General features: G+C 46.2%; 1 protein-coding gene across 2 annotated transcripts in view; it reads right to left on the reverse strand.

The window, feature by feature from the left end:
* GABBR2 (gamma-aminobutyric acid type B receptor subunit 2) overlaps positions 1 to 1355 on the reverse strand; it is a 365550-nt gene extending 364195 nt beyond the window's left edge. For both annotated transcript variants that reach the window (XM_079926892.1, XM_079926893.1), the window contains exon 1: positions 1008 to 1355. In XM_079926892.1, coding sequence (XP_079783018.1) covers positions 1008 to 1328 — 321 coding nt within the window. In that variant the 5' untranslated portion in view covers positions 1329 to 1355. The remainder of the gene's footprint in view (positions 1 to 1007) is intronic.
* Positions 1356 to 22694: the final 21339 nt, after the last annotated feature.

Consider the following 22694-nt stretch of genomic DNA (forward strand, 5'->3'; position numbering starts at 1 on the left):
CGGCCGGAGCGTAAGGGCTCCCTCAGTCCCGAAAAACTCGCAAACCCGACCTCGCGCGGCCCGTGATCCCTCCTCTGAGCCCCCTAGGCGCACCCCAGCCCCCGGGCGGGCGGTGAAGGTGTGCACTGTTGCTGCAGCCGGAATGCAAGCTGAGGGTGTGAGGAAGGGGCTTGGGATGGAAAGCTCTCGGCTCTTCGGCTCCCCTCAGAGAAGGGGGCAGGGAGGGCAAACCGGGTGCTGCGCTCCAAGTCCGTGCTTCAAGTCTGCGCCCGGGGAAACTGCGCCTGCAGCCGCCCGGCCACCAGCAGCGGCGCGGCTGCACACCCTCGCGCGCCCGGGGCGAGACCTCATCAGGGCACTCTCTGATCAACCAGCCCGAGGGGGTCTCCTCAGAAAACCGCTCGGGCCATAGGCAGCGCCGGGTACATGCAGGCAGCAGCGCTGCAGAGCCGGCGGCCCCACGCCGGCCTGAGTAGTACTGGCTCCGAGCTCGTCCAGCCCTGCTGCGCCCTCCAGCCCCTCGGGTCCCCGAGTCCTCCGGACCTCAAAGCACAGCTCGGCTTTCCTGGATCCGAGAGCAGGCCCGTGGCCTCTCTAGCCCCGGATGGCCCAGTTTAGAGTCAATGCGCCTGTTCTTCCCACCTAGCACTCCACAGCCCCACCAGCGGGGACCTGGGCAGGGGCGACCACTGCAGGCTTTTGGGGAGGTTCAGTTACCACCTTCTCCACTCCTTCTCTGGGCAAAGGAGACCCTAGTCTTCTATCCCACACCCCACAAGAATACACACACATAGAATCCCAGAGGAGGAAGATGTTCAGCAAATCTTGGTACCGGCTGTGCCAACCAAGCCCGGCGGGACCCAGAGGGTAAGCACTGAGCCCCAGCCCGCGCGGTGCCCTCGGCAGGCTCAATCAGGGATCTGCCCATGGGCCAAAGCTTGCTTCTGTCCAACACGCCCTCCCCCATCGCCCCCACAGCCCCGACGGAACGGGCGGCCGACACTCACCTCGGTGTCGTAGAGCCGCAGGTCGAGGAAGTAGGGGCGCAGGAGCGACTCGTTGCGGATCTGCTCGATAGCCAGTTCCACGGCGGGGAGCACGCCGCGCCCGATGCTGCCCTTGGCCACCTCCTTGGTGAGCGGCATGAGGCCCATGATGGAGAGCGGAGGGCTGCTGGGCGGCGGCCGGGGGACACCCCGCGCCCAGCCCCAGGCCCCGGGCGCCAGCGGCAGCAGCAGCGGCAGCAGCAGGAGCAGCAGCAGGCGCGCGGGCGGCGGTGGCGGCGGCGGCGGCGGCCCGGGCTGCCCGGAGCTCGGCGGGGAAGCCATGCCGCGCCGCGGGCTGCGGGCGCCGGGTCACTCGGCCCGCATGGCCTGGCCCGGCCCGCCGCCCCGCGCCAAGCTCTCCCCGCGGCGCCCGCGCAATGGCGCCGGCCCCGGCCCCGGCTCCGGCTCGGGCTCCGGCTCGGCTCAGAACGGCCGCGGCGGCGGCAGCGGCGGCGCCCGTGACGGATCAATCACGCCGGGAAGGGGTGGGAACGAGCGGAGTGCGGGAGGCGGGGAACGAGCGAGCGAACGCGGAGAGGGGGGCCGGCGTCTTCGCGCGCGCCTCTCTCCAGCGCGGCTGCCCCGAACCGGGCCGCCTCCGCCCGCCCCCGTGCACGCTCTGAGCCGCTCTCCCGCCGGGAGCCGCTCGGCGGCAGCCTCCGGAGCCCGGCCGGGGGAGGGCGGGCGGTAGGAAACGCGAGAGGCGAAGGCGAGGCTGCTCCGCGGCGGCTCGGGCCGCCTCCGGGGACAGGGACTGGCCGTGCGCGCCGGGGGAGGGGAGGCACTGGCGCTGCGGCGGCCGCGGGGAGGGCCGCCTTCCCAGCACACGCACACACACGCCCCCGGCCCTCCGCCGCGCGGGCTGCCCGCGACCGCCCGGGACCTTAGGGCCCGGGTATAGCGGCTGAGGGAACGAGGACGGCGTACTGGCACGCGCAGTGGCCGCCGCCGCTTCTCCGAGCGCTTCCTGTAGCACCTGCACGGTGATTTGGGACTGCTTCTTGGAGGTTTGGCTGGGAACGTCTGGTTTGCGAGCGCGCCACTGAGGCGTCCTAGAGGCACCTGCAGCCTACACTCCTCTGCTCTGCGCGGGTGTCTAGGGGGCCCTGACTGAGCCCGAAGGGGCGGCCAAAGATGCCAACGGCGTTCGAACGCCCCTTGGTACTGAGGTGTCCAGCCCTTTGGGCTTGGCTGAAAGCCCCCTCCTTCCCCACCAGACTGAGCCGCCCTTTGCCAACCCCAAGAGAATATGGTCTTCACCTTGCGTGTGCTACTGCCCCCTCCAGGCGTTTGACCTCCCCACGTCCCCATTACCGAAGGGGGCTCCGCCCTAGAAATCTGCCACCCACCCACCCCCGCCTCCCCAGGTCGGAGTACAGTCCTCAGGCCAGAGCGGATCCATGCTCCCCTCGACTTGGCCCTCTCTATAACAGGTAGCACCGACTGCACTGGCTAGCCTTAATTAAGCAAAGCAGTCCTGTAATCTGACCTAGAGCCTCAGGCCCCGTGTACCTCTCCAAGCTTGAAGAATAGGAACCGTGGTGGTCATGAAAATACAAAATCCCAAGAGGTGAATAATAAGGGGGACACAATAGGACATCAAATCAGGAAACCTCCTTGAGCCTGAACCAACCATTGTGGGCAATATGGATGACCTTGTTAACAAGGTTGGGAATTTAACCTTCACTGAACACTTGCTACCTGCCTTATTATGGAACACACACAATAGCCCTAGGAACCAATACTGTGTTCATCATCCTCACTTTACAGACCAATACACAGAGAGGTTCCATAGCTTACTGAAGAACACAGAACTACTGAGAGAGGACTGAAACCCAGAGCCAGCAAGAGCTCTGTACACAGTGCAGTGGAAGTCAGGATGGGGAACAGGTTCCCCTGTGGGAAGGAAACTAGCTGCCCTGACTCTGAATTGTTCTGGACCTTGGTTCCCTTGGGCATGTAGTAAAGGAGCTGGACCACACGTTGTCCACAGACTCGCTCTTCTGGAGTGAGGCAGGGGCAGCCCTGAATCATATGCTATGTTATTATCAGGAAGCATGAAGATGGAGAGGAGAGGCCGAGCCCAACTCCTGGAAAGTAACTTGGACAGTTCTGGGGAAACCAAGCCAAATTCTCCCTGTCCAACTCCTCTTTCTAGGCTTCTGCAGACACCACCTCCCAGGCTCCACTTAACCTTTCCAAGCTGGAGGGTTTGCAAGGGCAGAGCTCACTTGTGCATCTCCACCAAAAAAAAAAAAAAAAAAGTGGTCCAGAGGACAATGTAATCCCTAGATGCTCCCTCAGCTGGTATCTTGACATCACAGATATCCCCTAGTCATAGGCTTCCAGCATCTGCCATTCCTCAACTCCTCAGCTCAGGTTTCTGAATGAGCATTTTCACTTTTTTCCTTTTTTTTTCCCCTTAGTCATTTGTGTTTTCCTTGTAAGCCATGCCAATATGGAGTATCCGCTGACACCTACATCTGGGAATAAGTTGAAAGCTGGAATAACTTTGCTTGACATTTACTAAGTGGTTGAAGGCCCTGCCTGGCAACTACCTTTCAGCCTCTCTGTCTCCACCTATGGGGTGACCTGGCCTCTAGACACCTGGCCTGGGACCAGCCCTGACCCAAGGAGCTCCAATCTCACTCTCCAACAGTCTGGATCCAGGCCAAGCTGTGATCTCATGCCCCATTTCTGATGTCTGGGCATCCCTCTGGTTCCCAGATCCTATTCTGGCCTGTGTTCCAGTTTGGGTAACTGGATCCCCAGCATTCTTCCTTGGGTCTGAGTTACTGTCTTGGTTACCAGTCTCCACTCCATGTTCTTCTAAACCTGGAGTTCAGCCTCTTGCTTTATAATAATCATTCATTGCTTCAATCAATGTTTTGCAGTGTCTACTGTGTGCTGGGCAGTGTCCTAGGAGCGGAGGATACAGAAATAAACAAGCCAAACTAAAATCCCTGCCCTCATAAAATTGACATTCTAGTGGAGATAGAGAGACATAAACAGAAAGAAGAAGAAGATATTTTAGTATGTCAGTTTATGAAAAGTGCTATGGAGAACAATAAAGCAGGAAAGAGGACTGAGACTGACAGGGTGGGGCTGCAGTTTGAAACAGGGAGGTCACAGAAGGACATACTGAGATGACTTCACCAAAGACCTAAAGGAGGTAAGTAAGCAAAACATGCAAATAGTGTTCCAGGTGGAGGAACAGCAAGGGCAGAGGCTCTGAGACAGAAGTGTGCCTGGCATGTTCAAGGAACTGTCAGGAAGCCAGTATAGCTGGAGTGGAGTGAGCAAGGGGAAAAGCAGTAGTACCCAAGGTCAAAGGCAGGCGAGATCAGGTAGGACCTGGGCATTGTGAGGACTTTGGCTTGCACATGACGAAGTGGGGAATGACTGGGGGGAACTGAGTGGGTCAGTGATGTGATCTGATCTGCCTATCACGTAAAGAGTTGTTGGCAGGAAGCGGAGAGACCAGTGAGGAGGCTATTACAATAAGCCACATATGGTAACAAGAACCAGGCTACAAGCAGAGGAGGTGGGGAGAAGTGGCTAGATTAATAATTGTTCTTCTTATTATTAATGGGAATAAAATGCATTGGCAGACGCCAAGTCCCAGGACTGTGGTAAACAACTTACAAGAAACATAGTAGAGACTTTAGAAAGCGATATGCTCAGGGTCACACCCCTAGAAAGTGATAAAACATGAACGTCAGTCCAGGTCTGTATGGCTTAAATTCTCATCTTCCTCCCCAAATCCTGCCTCCTTAGCAATCCTTTCTCCCATGCCCTTTTCCTATACACAAGAACCAGTAGCTAGTCTCCAAACCCTAGTTTAGAGGTTGGGGCTGTGTGGAAAGATGATGCTTGTTCCCTTTCTGGGGATCTGGGGGGAGTGTGCATGGTCCACTGGCTGCCTGTCAGCAGGACACCGCATCCCTTTAAGCAGGATCCTGACAATGGGAGGCTAACCAGGCCTCCGCCTGCTGTCTGTCCTCCTTCTATATCAGGCTGGACAACCCTTGCCACTCTGGTGCCAGCTGCTCAGATCTGCATCCGTGCAGCTGTCTCCTCCCAGGAACGGGGTCCAGTTTCCAACACCCTGTTCCCAGTTTGACCTGTCATCCATGCCTGCCTCTATTCTAACTCCCAACAACAGGGAGGTCTTCTTTTAAGTTTTTCTTTAAAAAAAATATAAGCCATCTTTGAAAACATCTCCCATGTATTTTTTATTCATGTTTACATTGAAATGTTTCTTTCAACCAAGTAGCTCGGCTGTTTTTTTTAAAGTACATTGTTTTCATTTCCATTTTTTTAATGGATAAGTTATGAATGATGGATCCAAAAAAGATTAGCTGAATGAATCTAAGTTGCTTTTCTTTTTTCACAAGGCATGTTTTTTAAACCATAAAATTAGGTTTCAGGCATCAAATGTGGTCTGGTGACACAGTTCGAGTAATAATAAAGCTACCATTTATTAAACACCTACCTACTCTGTGCCAGACACCTTGGTATGCATCATCTTAATCTTCATGACTGCCTGAAAAATAGGTGTTAGGATACCAGTTTTTCAAATTATGTGGCTGAGGTCCAGGTGGGTTAAATGACGTGCCTAATGATACTCAGCAGAGGCAGCAACGGGGCCCAAACCCAATCAGTCCATCCCCAAACTCCTGCATTTGCCTCTCCTTGAAGATGCCCTTATATAACTGAGGAGGAAATAGTCTTAAAAAAGTAAAGACTGCTGCTGAGGGTCAACATAAGAAAGAGGTAAGATGCCTTGGCCAGGATCCCCCACCGAAATAGAGATGAGGCTGGCTCTCCTTTATCAGGGGAGAGCATCTGGCCTGGAGACAGTCTGACTAAACCTTTCAGGAGTCAGTGCCAAGCCTGAGGTGGACCAGCAGAGCTTGGAGCCTCTCCTCCCACCCCTGCTCTTCGTGCAGTTTGAGAACAGTGGAAGATGGTGGAATCACCTTGCTCCATGTCGGCTGGACAGGTCCTAAGCGTACATAGGTGGGAAATTTAGTTCATAACTGAGAGGTCTCCAGAAGGATACCACCTCCCATTTAGAGGTTTCAAAAACATTAAGATCCTTTACAAAGGGGATCCTAGATGGATAAAAGGCACAGTTTAGGAACAGAGCCTTAGACAGGGAAGCATCCTGCCAAGTGTCTGGTCTAACCACTCACTAAACCTTAGGGGTAATGGTGAGTTTGGAGTCAGGCAGTCATGGGTTCAAATTCTGGCTTACCAATTATTAGTGGTACAATCCTGGGAAGTCACTCACTCTCCTGAACTTCAGTTTCCTCATCTCTAAAGTGGGAATAAATGATTCCTCTTTCACAACAACAAGGTTGTTGTAAGGATTAAACAGTAACAACAGCTAATATGTATTGAGCACTCACATATGCCGGGAACCCTTCCAAGAACTTCACATATAATTAACTCCCCTATTAAGTAAGATGATGCATAGTACTAGGCACTTATTAGGCAAACAACTAAAAACAATATTAATAGTAATAATAATAATAATACCACTGCAGATGGCAAGAGCAGTGCCTCCTGAGGCTCCCACTCCATTATTTGAATGATGGGGTTTTTATACATTATTTCTTACGCTCCACCTATAGCCTTTCTATAGCATTCATTATGGATCCCAATTTGCTGCTGGAGTCCATGATACTCCCTCTCACCCATGGTGGCCCCTGACCAAAGACAGTTCACAGGTACCTCCTCACTCCCATCCAAATCAAGTCTTCCAGGAGAAATATCCCCAGATTCCCCAGTCTTCCCTGGCCACCAATCTAAAGTCTGTCCTTGGCTATCTTCAAAGATGATACCTAGAAATGACCACAAACCCTCCACGTGAGCCAGGAAGCACACAGAATAGCAGGGCCATCCCTTTGTGCTCAGGAATCTGGACTGCTGTCCCACTGTCCTCGCAGTCCAGAGTTACCTGCACTTTGCTAACAGCCGTATCACCCCTTTGGATCATAGGAAGCTTGTGATTCTCCAAGAGCCCTAGGTTTGATTTCTGTGGAGTTGCTGTGCTGTTTCAAATGAACAGCAAGCCACATTTCTTTGATCCTGTTTATCAGCACTTTAATTCAGTGACCTATGAACAGGCTTGAAACATTCCATTCATAATTATGTCCTGATATTCCAGCCTGCTGAGGGCATCCTGCATCTTAGCACTGTTCTCTTTCATAGTCACCATCTCTCAGTTAGTGCCATTATTGTTGGACAATCTGATTTTCTTCCTTAACCTGAAGCATTGATCAAAATGTTAAAAAGGAGAATGATGAAGATAGAGCTTTGTGACTATCCACACTGGGGGCCTCTGCCCCGTCTGGCCCTGCGACCAAACCCACTGAAAATTCTCCCAACTTCCAAATTCTGCAGCCCATGTCTCTCCATCTTGCACTCCAAAATATGAGAAGCTTGCTAAAGTTTTTTCTGAAACCCTGATGCATACTGTCTCCTTATTTCTCTGACCTGCCAGATTAGTAACTCTACAACTACCGGTGATTATGGCTGGGCTGGTTTTTGGTGAACCCACGTCCACTCCTAAGGACCACTGCCTCTTCTCTGTGTGATCACACATCATTTGTATAATCAGTCCTTCTCAAACTCTGCTGAAGATCAACACCCAAATCCCCTTTTGCTGAGGTCACCCTTTTAGTCTCTCAGAATATCAAAACTCTGCTGCATCCCCCATCGCCTAACCCTTCCTTTCTTTCATCCCCCAAAGATCCTTAGATGCTCTCTCTGATTCCCACCCACAGTTTCATGCCCAGCCCTTCATCTGGACCTGGAGACATGGGCTCATTGAAAGCATCTACGTGCCCTCTAAGAGTCTTCTCATCTCTCATTCCCCTCTTAACCATGCTCGTTCTGCTATTTCTGTTTGCTGGTCATTCTCTGCCAAAACGTCTAGTGTGTCTCTGTCACAAGCCTCGAGATGAGACAGTTCTGCCTTCCCTTCATCATTCTCTCTTGCTTGCTCCAAGTGCACCCTACAAAGCCTCTAGGGAGGTCTGTGATGTTCTTCCAAAGCCTCAGTTCATTTTGAGATTGAGTGCCTGTGTGTTCCAGCAGGTTCCTCCATTCCAGACCCCTACTTCCATGTTTTTCTCCATGGCCCTAATTTCTGTGTGTGGCGGGGAGGGGGTTAATTGTATTGAACTACAACATATATACAGAAAAATACAGAATCTTAAGTGCACAGCTCAATTAATTTCCATAAAGTGAATACAACCATATAAACAGCAGCAAGAACCAGACACTACCAGCACCCAGAAGCCCCTGTTAGGGTCCCCGGCCAGTCACTACCCTCCCTCGGGGCAGCCACCATCCCAACAGCTAACATTATAGATTGGTTTTTGCTTTTTCTTCGTCTTGATATAAATGGAATCACCGTCTGTCCTCCTTTGTGTCTGGCTTCTTTCACTCAACGTTGTGTTTGTGAGATTCGTCCTCAATGCTGCGTGTGGTCGTAGATCTTTTATTCTCGTGGCTGTATGGCTGCCTCAACCTTTTACAATCTGACTTCCTTTCATGGATCTGTGTGCAGCCCCTCGGTTTTCTCTCCACCCACCCCCAACCTGGCTGGCTGCAATAGTCTAACTTGTATCCCTATCTCTAATCTTACTCTTCTCCAACCTAACCCTCATCTACCTTGCCAGACTAAACTTTCCAGAGCTTGCTCTAATCAAGTCTCTTCCAGCTCAAAACAATCTATGGTTCTCTGTCCTCTGTGGGTACAAACTCCCAAGACTGGGATTAGGGCTATTTACAATCTGGCTTCAATGTTTCCTCCTTCCCTCCCCACACCTCCTGTGTTCTAACGCTAGAAGAAATTAGATGGCCCGTAAACATGCCTGCCCTTTTCTGCCTCGATACCTTTGCTCATGCTATTCCTTCAACCTAGAATATTCTTCTTACTCTTTCTCCCACTGGCAAAATCCTTCAAGACCCAGATCAAATGTCACCTCCCTGTGATACCTCCTCCAGTCACTCCAGCAGAAATAACTGCTACCTTCTCTCAGCTTCCATAGCAAGTCTTGGCTCATGCTGAGAGATATCACTTATCACTTCTTTAAAAGTTAGTTACCACATTTCACCCATTGTAAGACACATTTTTATTCATCTCTGGAATAAAGATGCACCTTGCCACTGATGGCATTTTATAATTAGCAGTATTTCTTTTCTTTCTTGGTGATACACAAAATACTGTTGTCTTGGATTAGATGAAATACAGTATTTCATTTTTTATCTCAGCATATTCTAGAAAGACTCTGTGGTATCACACTACATTGTACAGTTAGTTTTCTACATCTCTGGGTCCCTCTCGGTGTGTGAGACCATAAGTACAGACAAAGCACGCATCTATGTTTGTTGAATGAATAGGTGTGCATTATTCACCATTACCTGGATGACTTCTGCACATATTTTTATATTGGAGAGAGGAGGTGGCATGGGGAAGCCCTCTCAGTGTGGCTTTTCATGAGGTTCCTCACAAGGAGGAGAGGATTACCCTTTCCTGCAGGGGTGCTGAGGGCCAGGTGATGGTTGGGGAGGGCTGGAGTCAGTCACAGAGGTCTTGCTTCCCTGTGGCCAGCCAGTTGGAAAAGTCACAAAGGATTCATTTAGTGCTGAATCCTTGATCAGCAAAGCAAGCTTCAATGATAACATCCTTCCTATTGGGTAAATATGATTTGCTTTTCAAGGATCTGATTTATAGCCTGGTTTTCAGGAGCACACTATGACCAGAAGCAGTACATCCTATCCTGCCATCTTGTTCCAAGCCTCTTCTGAGAATAACAACAGTGAGTCTTTTCATTTGCTTTTTCCTAATGAAATCTGTTATTCCCTCTGCCCCACCAACCTGGCTCTATATTATATTAAATAACAAAGGACAGAGAAAAGATGGCATCTAACTTAAGTGATATTCTAGTTACTCTTTGCCCATTTCTTAATATTCCAGCCACTCAAATTTCATAGGTGATTTTAGTAAAATCCAGCATATTCTATTATTTTTCAAGCACTTCTAAAGTTTGGAAACACATCATGCATTGTCAGATGCTTTGGGATGATCCACTTAATGTGATTAATGATACTCTCTTTTTCTGATATCACACCACCCTGCACAACTGTGTACGCCTAAGAGCCTCTGACTTCAGATGGATCTGTGTCCATGTTTAACAGATTGGTTTGGAAGGAAGTTTGCTCCTATGTTCATCAGGGATCCTGAACCAGGTAACAATTCTACAGGATTTTTTCCAGTTTTAGGTCAGTACGATAAAGAATTCACTATATGTATGAGATGCTGCTTTCTGCTGGATGGTTTTCCTGGGTATTCCAAGGACGTGGAGACTGCCAGGCCGATGAGCATGATAAAGTTCAACTGCATGGCCATCTGGACTTCCTTTGGGGAGTCTGATTGATATCTTTATTTTGTCAGGATCTTGGAAAGCACTTAATTCTTTATACAAAGCACTTAATAACTTTATACAAAGTTAATTCTCTTTTGGCAAATTAGATGCCTCTGGGAATTTTCTAAATTTCATCTTCTCCTTCAAAAGATGGATCACTTGTAATGTGAAAACAACAAATAAAAAGTTTCTTACTGTCAGGAGTGGCGACCTTTGGCTAATAGGACCAGGAGTGAGAGGTAATGGAGGGGTGAAAGAGACCTATTTCTCACCTTACATCCTTCTGTACTGTTTGATTTTTTTTTTTTTTTTTACCATGAGCATGTATTCCTTTTATTAAAAAAAAAGTTTCTTGTATCACTTTGCTCTCTGTTTTGTTATTGCTTCTGGTTCTATTTTTCTCCCTGTTATACCTTAATTTTGAGAAATTCAGCCAGAAGATGACACAGTTCATTTAAAAAATCCAGCAACAAAACAACAAAATGATTTTTAAAAAACTACCTTTGGATTCTATTGTTTACTATTGACTTCCCTTTTCAATTCCCTTTTTATTTATGCTCTGATTTTTTTCCCCAATATTAGATTTTATCTTACAATAGAAACAAAATAAAACCCTCATGTCTCAAAAATAAACTTATTTGGGGGGAGTTAGGGATCCTCTAGGAAATCTGGGGGAGCTACAGATCCTCTCTGCAGGGAAAGGCACAGACACACAGCTTCAGGGGTGTACCCCCCGAATATCTATTCAATATAACCGAGAGTGTAATGCCCTTTGCATATATTACCTCATTTAATTATCTCATTAACAATTCTGTGAAGCATTCTTATGCCCATTTTACAGAAGAGGAAAATTGGAGCCTTAGCGAGGTTGGATGATTTGCCCAAGGTAGCACAGGGAAAGTGACAAACTGTGGGCTGCCATTCTGGACTTAAGGGACCAATTGGTCTTCCCTGCCATATCACAGCTTCAAGGTTAAGTGGACTGTTGATTTTCCAGCTTCTCATACTGTTTTCTTTGCCATTTCTTTTGGCAAGCTCCCCTGTGGCTTGCATGTTCTTCTCTGGACATCACCTTATGCTGGGTATGAGTGTCCAAGGGGTCATGTGACTTTGTGTCACTTTGGAGGTTCTCAAGGAACAACCCAGAAGGAAGTCACAGAGTTCGATCTTTCTCACTTCAGCACCCCTGACATGTAAGGCAGGGAAGGGAGATGGGAGTCACAAAGGAGAGACAGAGACATGAGAACTGCATTCTGTTCCCAATATGCTGGCGCTTGGAAAGCTCCTTGGCTTCAACTTTCTCTTTTTAAAATGTGGGGAATGATGATCGTGAGCAATTTTAACAAGAAACATATTGGGCATTTACCATATTCCTGACTCTGTGCTCAGCACTTTGTAATCAGAAATGTGCAAAGCTGGGACTCTAATCTTGGTCTGAGAGCCTCTAGGGCCTTCTACCCTAAACACTACCATCCCCCTACTATGATACATAACAGAACCACAGTTCCTAACCGATGGGCAGAAGATCAAAGGGACATGAAAAGAGATGCCACACCCTTCCAAATACCTCTTTTCTCTCTTTTTGCAAAAATGATTTCTTGCTAAAGGTCTACCTATTTAGTGTTCATGAAAATGATAGTATGATCAATGAAAAATTAACATTCTGTGGCTATTCTTAGGCATTTATTTGTCTCCCAATCCATGATGATAACGTGAACTAATTTGGGAGAAACCCCACTCATTTGGGTTTCATTTTCTCCCTAACTCACATAACCAGAGTGTTACTAGGATTTGCTTTAATTTTAAAATATTTCTGCAGATGTGTGTTTGAGGAATTTACCCAAGACAGAACACAGGACTACCATCTTCATTGTGACCATCTGATCTGCTTTCATATTGGCCACTTCCATCTCCCTAACAGCCCAAACAGCCCAATTTTGTGCCTTTGTGCACACAAAACCTCCCACCTGGAAAGTTTTTCCCTCCAACTCTGCAACCAGTTTTCAGGGTCCAAATTAAATTCCATCTTCTCCGTGAAGCCTTCCCTGGCTTTTCCCTCCAAGGAGATGACCCCTCTGTCTTCTGAACACTTGCCCTTCACCCTTAACCTCCTGCAGGCACTGAGCACGTCTGACCTTGCACCATCACTGCTGGTGCTCAAGGCTGCCTCTCCACTAGGCTGTGTCTGTCCTTCTCTGTCTCCTCTTCAATCCTTGCCCAGGGCCTGGCACGCAGTGGTCCTCAGAAAGACATCTGCTGAAACACACTGGTGATGCCCAAGACTCATCTTCTTCACTTTCTATCATTTCTCCTATTCCCCTGCTCAGCTCTCCAACTCCTCTGGGTCAGATTCATTCTCCTTCGGGCCCTCCATCTACTCTAACCTTCTCAATTTTATTTCACCCTTCACTTGATGACGCATGTTTTGGTAATCTATTGCTGGCTTGACAAACCACTCCAAGATTCTGTGGCTTAAAAAAGCAGCCACTTTGTTTGTTTATGACTGTCATCTGGGCTGGGCTCAGCTAGGCAGTTCTGCTGGTCCTGCCGGTGGTAACTCATGTGGCTGCGTTCAGCTGGCAGGTCGGCTGGAGGTTGGGCTCAGCTAGGGAGGGTGGGCATTTGGGAATCTCTATGTCTCCAGTTAGTCTTGGAGCCACTCCCTTGCCATGTGGCCTCTGCACATGGTGTCTCCATCAGGGTAGCCAGACTTTTTATATGGCAGCTCAGGATTCTCAGAGGGCAAAAGCAAAATCCCAGACCCTCTTTTAAGTTTTAGGCCCAGAACTGGCACAGTGTCACCTCCATCACTCTCTACTGGAAAGCAAGTCACAGACCCAGCCCAGATTCAAGGGGGGAGGACATAAAAACGGCATGGATACCAGGAGACATGGTTCATTGGGGCAACCAGTGTCACAGACCACCACACCACACATCAGGGCTATATGACTCTGTGTCTGTCCCCCTCCCATAAGTGGGCAGAGGCTGTGTCCCCAGAAGCAGCACCGCACCCAACACAGAGTGAAGGACTTAGTGCAGAAGAAAGAAGAGGGAATTCCCCAAATAGGAGTCTGGAAAACTGGGCTCTGGGCAAGGTTTACCCCAGTGTGACTTTGGGCCAGTCCCTGCCCCTCTCTGGACCTCAGTTTCCCCATCTATACCATGAGAGGTCGGACAAGTCTTTAAGATCTTTCGCATGTAGCTGACATTCTGTGATTCTACCAGACACAGTACTGACCACAGACCCATGTCCCAGCCACACCCTACTTCTGGCTGTTCCCCGGATGGGCCATTTTTAGGCCTCTGCACCTTTTCATATGTTATTCTCTCTGCCTGGACTATCATATTCTTTTCTCACTCATCCCTTCAAGACATAACGTGCATTTTTTAAATTGCAGAGGGTGAGTTGACCACCTCCTCGGCTTGAGACACTCATCATCGATTCCATACAGTGTTCTTCTCCCGCTTTGTTTTCCCTTCATCCCCAATCCCCATTCCTCCCCCAATCCCAACATGGTCACTCCTCCAATGTGCCCGATACAGATCATATGCTGTCTACCCTTGTAAAACATCTGATCCCTTGGCAACAGGTGCCCATGCTACCTCCACCTCTCCATTTTGCCAAATACCACCTGTACACCTGTAAATGTCCCTGTACATCCCTCCATAGGCACCTGCAGAACAGTCACTCTAAGGTATATACCTGGGGTGGGGACTACTGCATTACGAGGATGTGAATCGCCTAACCAGGAAATACGAACTGCTTGGGTATTAAAAAGAGGGGGACTGGAAGGCAGGGAATTGGTTACTGAGAGAATGAAAGAGCTAGAAGCTACATGGGGACAGTGAGGCAATCAGGAATGAGCAACAACAGGAAACTTCTACCTTCCCTGGCTGGAGGGCCAGAAAGAGGATACCTGGTAAAGCTGGAATCATCACTGACCTGTTCTGACCCCAGGGAGAACTGAGACAGAGAGGAGAAGAGAGATACCCTGGCTTCTCCTTTCCTCCCACCCTCCAGCTTCCTGCCAGTGCCTCTCAGTGGAATTCAGCTGATGAGGAGCCTCAGAACCACAGCTGCAGGAACCAGACCTCCATGATACAGAGCAGAGCAGGAGAAGGACGAGAAACAGATCTCAGGACACACAGGCCCTGGGCTGGCACCTTAGCAGCCACATAACCAGCATCTCTAAAACCTGCCAGAATGCTCTCCAGATGGCTGTGACAGTTTAACACAGCCCACATGCTTGCCAACACTAAGCATTACACAACTTTCTAATTTTTTTAACTGATGGGTATAAAATGGACTCTTGCTATGGTCATTTGCATTTCTCTCAATTCCTGGTGAGGCAGAGAATCTCTTCATGTACTTGTCAACCATCCATGATTCTGCCTCTCTGAAACTGCTTCTTCTTGGTTTACAAATATTTCTTGTATAAGCCAGTTATTAATCCCTTGTCAGATTTAAATATTACAAATATTTTCTCCCTATCTGTTAACATTGTGACCTTCATTTAAAAAGAAATCTTTAATTTAGTCAAATCTATTATTATTATTACTGATCCCCCTTTTTTACTGAGGTATAGTTGATGCACAATATTATATGTTTCAGGTGTATAACATAGTAATTCACAATTTTTAAAGGCTGTATTTCATTTATAGTTATTATAAAATATTGGCTATATTCCCTGTGTTGTTATACACTTGTAGCTTATTTATTTTATGCAAAGTAGTTTGTACCTCCTAATTCTCTACCCTATCTTGCCCCACCCCTCTTCTCTCTCCCCAGGTAACCACTGGTTTGTTCTCTATATCTGTGAGTCTGTTTCTTTTTTGATATATTCACTAGTTTGTTTTATTTTTTTAGTTTCCACAGGTATGTGATAGCATACGGTATTTATCTTTCTCTCTCTGACTTATTTCATTTAGCATAACACCCTCCAGATCCATCCATGTTGTTGTAAATGGCAAAATTTCATTCTTTTTATGGCTGAGTAGTATTCCAGTGTGCGTGTGTGCGTGTGTGTGTGTGTGTATTCCACATCTGCTTTATCCATTCATCTGCTGAGGAACACTTACACTGCTTCCATGTCTTGGCTATTCTAAGTAATGCTGCTATGAACATTGGGGTGCATGTATCTTTTCGAATTAGGGCTCTGTGCTTTTTGTATATTCTTAGTTTGTTCCCACTTATCAGGTCTTTGACCCTGGGCAGGTCATATGCCCTTGGTTTTCTACACTGCAATTCTATAAGCCTGTAACTGCAGAGAGAGAGAGGGAGAGAGAGAGAAGAAGAAACTTGGTCTTTTCTCCAGATTTCCTGAATGGCCCAATTTTGAGCTATTGCCTCAGGGAGAGTCTCTGCTCTGTTCCCCAGGCTGAGTGTTCACCTCTAAAGAAGCTTTTGTTTTCTGGGGTGTTAACTTCCCAGAGAACATAACTAAACACTGTCTTCACAAACAACACCAAAGTTGGAAATAGCAAGGCAGAATATGACAGAAAGTTGCGTGTAATAAAACTGGTTTCCAAACCAGGTCCCTCTCAAGAAATGGCAAGAAAAGGAAGTAAATAAAGAGTTGAAAGTTGGCATTTCTCAGTTCTCACTTTCCTCAGGTGTCATGTCTCAAGGAAATATACATGTCCCAAGTTCATTTTCACTCCCACAATTTCTTTACAGCGTTTAGAAAGTGATATATTTCATGGTCGTGGTGAGACAAAAAGAGCTTTAGACTTAGATGTTTAACAGACCCCAGTCTAACATGCAGCTGATTTGTGATTTTTCACAAGTCACCACACTTCTTTGAGCAGTGGTTTCGCCTGACCTGGAAAATGAGACTTACTGTGTATCCCTTTCCTAAGAACTGTCAATCAGAGAATGGAGGTGCTTTGCAACTTTTATAGATTTTTTTAAACACCTAGGCACTGGGGTTACTCTTTCTTATTTAATTCTCACAACCACCACAGGAAATTTATTATTTCCATTTTATAGCTGGGAACACTGAAAGATTCAGAGGTTCAAAGAGATTCACCTCCCAAGGGTCAAACAGCTAGGATTGCTCTGCCCCTGCCCTTAGGTGGACTGGAAACATGGAGCTATTTGGTGTGGAGACTAGCATTTGGTATTTCTCCAGTTCTTTTAGACTGAAACACTAATTCCTGGGAAATGTGACAGAACCACAGTCCCCATCCTCCTGCCCTGGGAACCAGGTTGGAAACAAATTGCAGATGGTGCTGTCCAGGTCTTTCCTCCGCCAGCTTGGGCACTCTTGCAGCCCTGGTAGCCCCAGGGATCCCCAAACCCAGCTGCTACGGCTTGCGGGGGAGGTCCCGGCTCCAATTAAGTGGAAAAAAAGATGAGAAGACTCACCTACCCCAAGGGGCAGAAGTGAGTGAGAACCCCAGGAGATGCAGCTTCCAATGAATACAACAGGACCCAGAAATGGCCAGGGGCACCCCCCAAGAGTGAGGCTTCTCCCACTCTACTCCCAGGAGATGAAGCTGTCCATAAACCCATGGTTGGACATAGGATCAAGAAATTTCAGGACAGAGCCTGGGTGTCTGAGGGTGTGAAGGGGTGAGTTGGGGGTAAACACAACCATGGGCATGTGCTCTGGCATTGCTACCCTTGGTGTCACCTGCCAGGTTAGGCTACAGGTCCTGGAGCCTTGACTGGGGACAGCAGCCTCCTTCCTTTGAGACTGTACAGTGTTTCCCTCAAAACCTCATTCACAGGAAATTCCTAGGACCTAACCAGAAAGAAGCTGAAGGGCCAGTGCTGATGCCTTTCAACTCAGGTACCTGGCAGCTGATGCACAAGGCATCAGGGTGACAGCGCTCTAGGAGCACTGGATCTTCTTTCCTTTCTTAGAAAATGGTTATCAAGTCACAGAATGTCAGAGCTGGAAAGTCACATCAAACCTGCTTTATGGTGCACATGGGAAAAACAGGCTCAGAAAGGGCAAGCCAGCTGGCAGCAGCCACCCTGGGCCTGCATTCCCAGTACTGTTCTCTGCTCAAATGTTTCCTAGCAGCTCTCCTCATCCGCAGGAGACTTTTGCTGGATTTGGGGGCTGCAATGAAACTGGGATATTCCTATAGATTTTGAAAACTCAAAGCTTCAGCCCTCTTGTTTTTAAAATTTTGTCGTGATTCATTTGAGCTCATGTGGTTTACAGAAACCTTGTTTCTCCCAAGAAAATAACAAAGAAATGATGGTTTCCTGTATCGAATCCCTGGGAGGTGTAGGATGCAAGAAACAAAACAAAAGAAACGTTCTGTTCATCATCCCACAGAGTCAGTGGGGAACCAGAGAAATCCCAAGCCTAATGTTTCCCAGGGAGTGGCACTATGATGCTGGAACAAATATCAAAGGAAGATGCAATTGGTGAAGTGGGAAAACAGTGACTTTGAATTGAGAGATTTAGGTGCAAATTTCAGTTTTGTCATTGATTTTCTGTGTGACTTTGGGCAGGTATCATCCCATTCTGGGCCTGTTTCATCACCAGTAATTTGGAGGAAAAAAGACAAGATGCTCTCTAAACGCCCTTCCAGCATCAGCTGTGACTGGGGTCCCAAGCCTCCCCCTGCTGTCCCTGGACACTACCTCCAGCTTTCCCTATGTGCTTGCAAAGCTTGGGAGGAGGTGAGAGGGTGTCTCCCAGCTATGTTATATTTCCATTTAAACTCAGATTTACTAAGTGACTTGTCCACATTATTCGGGAAGTGACAGCTGATGCATAACGAGTTCCTGAGGTGTCTTGTCCAGATCTGACCAGGGAAATCAGGGGAAAGATAATCTCCAGATTGCTCTGAGCTGACGTCGCTGCTATAGGATGATGTTAATTCTGCTGCTTACAGAAATAAGTCCAGTGTGAGTCGAGGCTTTTTGGTGTTTAAAACCAGATGGTATTTCCTGCCTTGATCAGCCTCAGAGCTTTGGTTCCCATGACAACCCCGAAGTTCCACCTACTGCAACTTTCCCATTCTCTGAGCTTCTTCCTCTTCCACCATTGTGCCAGGGGCCCTGGAGAATAAAGCCACTAACTAGCATGTGCATGGCACTTTACAGTTTACAACACACCCCAGCATTTAGTACCTCATTTACTCCTCACCACAGCCTTGCCAGGTAGCATTTGCTATCTCTTCCATTTCACAGATGGGAAAACCAAAGCCTCAGAGATGAGGCAATCTGCCCTCTCGGCCCTCAGCGGTGTCAGTAGGACTCAAACCCAGGTTTTATGACTTTGGACCTCATGTGGGGTCCACCGTTCCACTGTGCCCTGCCTGGCAGACCAACTACGCACTTAGGATTCCTAAGTGGTCAATTCCATACATATATATGGGTCTAGACCAAGGTGTGAATCCTTAGGAAAGTTGCTTAACTTTGTGCCTCTTTCCTCATCTGTAAAATGGGTAGTAATAGTGGTGCCTCTAGATGGATGGGAGGATTGAATTAGCATGTGTGTAATACCAGAGTAAATGTTTGCTGACAAGCCTGGGTGAGTCTCAGTTCTACTTTAACCATCTTGTGACCTTGGGTGGGTCATTTTGCTTGTTGGTTCCTGTTTCCCCCTCTGTGTAAGAGGTGACAGCATCACGGTGCTCATAGGGATGTCACGTGTGATGAGACTAGTGCACAGAAGGTGCCTTGGAGGGACCCTCTCTCACACTGCAGTGTGCATATGCATCTGCTGGGGACCTTGTGAAGATGCAGATTTTGGCTCAGGACGGCATTTCTTACAAGTGCCCAGGGGATGCCAAAGCTCCTGGTCCATGGACCACTCTTTGAAAACCAAGGCTATAGCGAGGAAACCACCATTCAAGTGTTATTAACAATCAATAATGCAGAGTGCCCAGTGAAGCCATCCAGTCCTGGACTTTTGTTTACAGATTCAATTTCACTTCTACTGATTGGTCTGTTCAGATTATCTATTTCTTCTTGATTATGTTTTGGTGGGCTGTATGTTTTTAGAAACTTGTCCATTTCTTCTAGGTTGTCCAATTTGTTGGCATATACTTGTTCATAGTATTCTCTTATGGTTTTTTGTATTTCTGCAGTATTGGCTGTTATTTCTCCTCTTTCATTTCTTATTTTGTTTATTTGGGTCCTCTCTTTTTTTCTTGGTGAGGCTGGCCAGAGGTTTGTCAATTTTGTTTACCCTTTCAAAAAAACCAGCTCTCTGATCTTTATTATTTCTTTCCTTCTACTGATTTTAGGTTTTGTTTGTTCTTCTTTTTCCAATTCTTTTAAGTGGTAGGTTAGGTTTATTTGAGATTTTTCTTGTTTTTTGAGGAAGGCCTGTATCACTATGAACTTCCCTCTTAGGACTGCTTTTGCTGCATCCCATAGATTCTGTAAGGTTGTACTTTCATTGTCATTTGTCTCAAGGTATTTTTAAACTTCCTCTTTGATTTCATTGTTGACTCATTGGTTTTTTAATAGCATGTTGTTTAGTCTCCATGTAACCATTTTTCCCTCATTTCTCTTTCTGTGGTTCATTTATAGTTTCATGCTGTTGTGGTCAGAAAAGATGCTTGAAATAATTTCTATCCTCCTAAATTTGTTGAGGCTTGTTTTGTGTCCTAGTATGTGGTTTATCTTAGAGAATGTTCCATGTGTACTTGAAAAGAATGTGTATTCTTTTTTGGATGTAATGTCCTGAAAATATCAATTAAGTCTAACAGTTCTACTGTGTCATTTAGAATCTCTGTTGCCTTATTGATTTTCTGTCTGGAAGATCTTTCCATTGATGTCAGTGGGGTGTTAAAGTCCCCCACTATTATTGTATTCCTCCCTTTATGTCTGTTAGTATTTGTTTTATGTATTTAGGTGCTCCTATATTGGGCACATGTATGTTAATAAGTGTTAATCATCTTCTCATATTGATCCTTTTATCATTATATAGTATCCTTATTTATCTTTCTTTATGGCCTTTGTTTGAAAGTCTATTTTGTGTGATGTGAATATTGCTACTCCCACTTTCTTGTCATTTCCATTTGCATGATATATGTTTTTCCACCTTCTCACTTTCATCCTACTGGTGTCCTTTGTCCTAAAGTGGGTCTCCTGTAAGCAGCATATTGTAGGCTCTTGTTTTGTTATCCAATCTGCCATTCCTATGTCTTTTGATTGGAGCATTTAGCCCATTGATATTTAAGGTAATTATTGATACATATGTTTTTAATTATTTTTTTAAAGTATTTATTTATTTATTTGGCTGCACTGGGTCTTAGTTGTAGCATGTGGGGTCTTCCTTGCTGCATGGGGGATCTTCATTGCTGCATGTGGGAACTTTAGTTGCGGCATGTGGGATCTTTTTTAGTTGCAGCATGTAGGATCTTTAGTTGTGGCACACAAACTCTTAGTTGCAGTATGTGGGATCTAGTTCCCTGACCAGGGATCGAGCCCAGGCCCCCTGCATTGGGAGTGCAGAGTTTTAGCCACTGGACCACCAGGGAAGTCCCAATAGATATACATTTATTGCCATTTTAAACCTTGTTTTTCATTTGATTTTGTATTTCTTCTCTGTTCCTTTCTTTTTCTTTTTGCTTTTCCTTTTGTGGATTGATGGTTTTCTTTTGTATTATGCTTGAGTTCTCTTCTTTTTGGTTTTTGTGAGCCTATTGTGTTTTTGATTTGTGGTTACCCTGTTTTTCAAGTATGTTAACCCATTACTATAGCTACTTGTTTTAGACTGGTAGTCATATAGGCTCAAACACATTCTTAAAAAAAAAAAACCCTGCATTTTCATACTCCCCTCCCCCACATTTTATGAGTTTGATGTTCTCTTTTACATCTTCATGTTCATCCTTTTGCTGTCCATTGTAGTTATCAGAATTTTCACAAGTTAAAAAAAAATTTTAATCTATATACTGGTTTATTTAAGTGATTTACTTTCCAATTGTGATTTTTTCTTCCCTATAGATTCTTTCTTCTTTTCTATTTAGAGAAGACCTTTCAAGATTTCTTTTAGGATAGGTTTAGTATTGCTGTATTCTTTTCGTTTTTACTTGTCTGAGAAATTCTTTATCTCTCCTTCTATTCTAAGTGATAATCTTGCTGGGTAGAGTATCCTAGGCTGCAGGTTTTTCCCTTTCAGGACTTTGAATATATCTTGCCACTCCCTTCTGGCCTGCAATATTTCTGTAGAGAAATCAGCTGACAGCCTTATGGGGGTTCCCTTGTAATTAACTCTTTGTTTTTCTCTTGCTGCCTTTAGAATTCTCTCTTTATCTTTAACTTTTGTCATTTTAATTATAATATGTCTTGGTGTAGGTCTGTTTGGGTTCACTTGTTTCATCTCTGTGCTTTTTGTACCTGGATATATGTTTTCTTCTTATACCAAAGAACTTACACTGATCTTTCTCAAACTCTTCCAAAAAACTGAAGAGGAGGGAACACTCCCAAATTCATTCTATGAAGCCACCATCACCCTGATACCCAAACCAGACAAAAACACTTCCAAAAAAGAAAATTATAGGCCAATATCTTTGGTGAATATAGATGCAAAATTCTCAACAAAATATTAGCAAACTGAATCCAACAACACATAAAAAAGAACATACACCACAATCAAGTTGGATTCACCCCAGAGTCACAAGGATGGTTCAACATATGCAAATCAATCAATGTGATACACTGCATCAACAAAAAAGACAAAAACCACAAGATCATCTCAATAGATGCAGAAAAAGCATTTGATAAAATTCAACATCCATTCATGACAAACACTCTTACCAAAGTGGTTATAGAGGGAACATATCTCAACATAAAAAAAGCTATTTATGACAAACCCACAGCCAATATAATATTCAACGGTGGGACTTCCCTGGCAGTCCAGTGGTTGAGACTTTGCCTTCCAGTGCAGGGGGTGTAGGTTCAATCCCTGATTGGGGCGCTAAGACCCCATGTGCCTCGCAGCCAAAAAACCAAAACAGAAGCAATATTGTAACAAATTCAATAAAGACTTTAAAAATGGTCCACACCAAAAAAAAAAACTTTACAAAGAAATTTTTTTAATAAAATAAAATAAAATACTCAATGGTGAAAAGTTGAAAGATTTCCTGCTAAAATCTGGAACAAGACAAGGATTCCCACTCTTACCTCTTCTATTCAACACAGTATTGGAAGTCCTAGTCAGAGCAAATAGACAAGAAAAATAAATAAAAGGTATTCAAATTGGTAGGGAAGAAGTAAAATTGTCAC

This window comes from Stenella coeruleoalba (genome assembly GCF_951394435.1).
Source record: "Stenella coeruleoalba genome assembly, chromosome: 7".
In the NCBI taxonomy this organism is placed as follows: domain Eukaryota; kingdom Metazoa; phylum Chordata; class Mammalia; order Artiodactyla; family Delphinidae; genus Stenella; species Stenella coeruleoalba.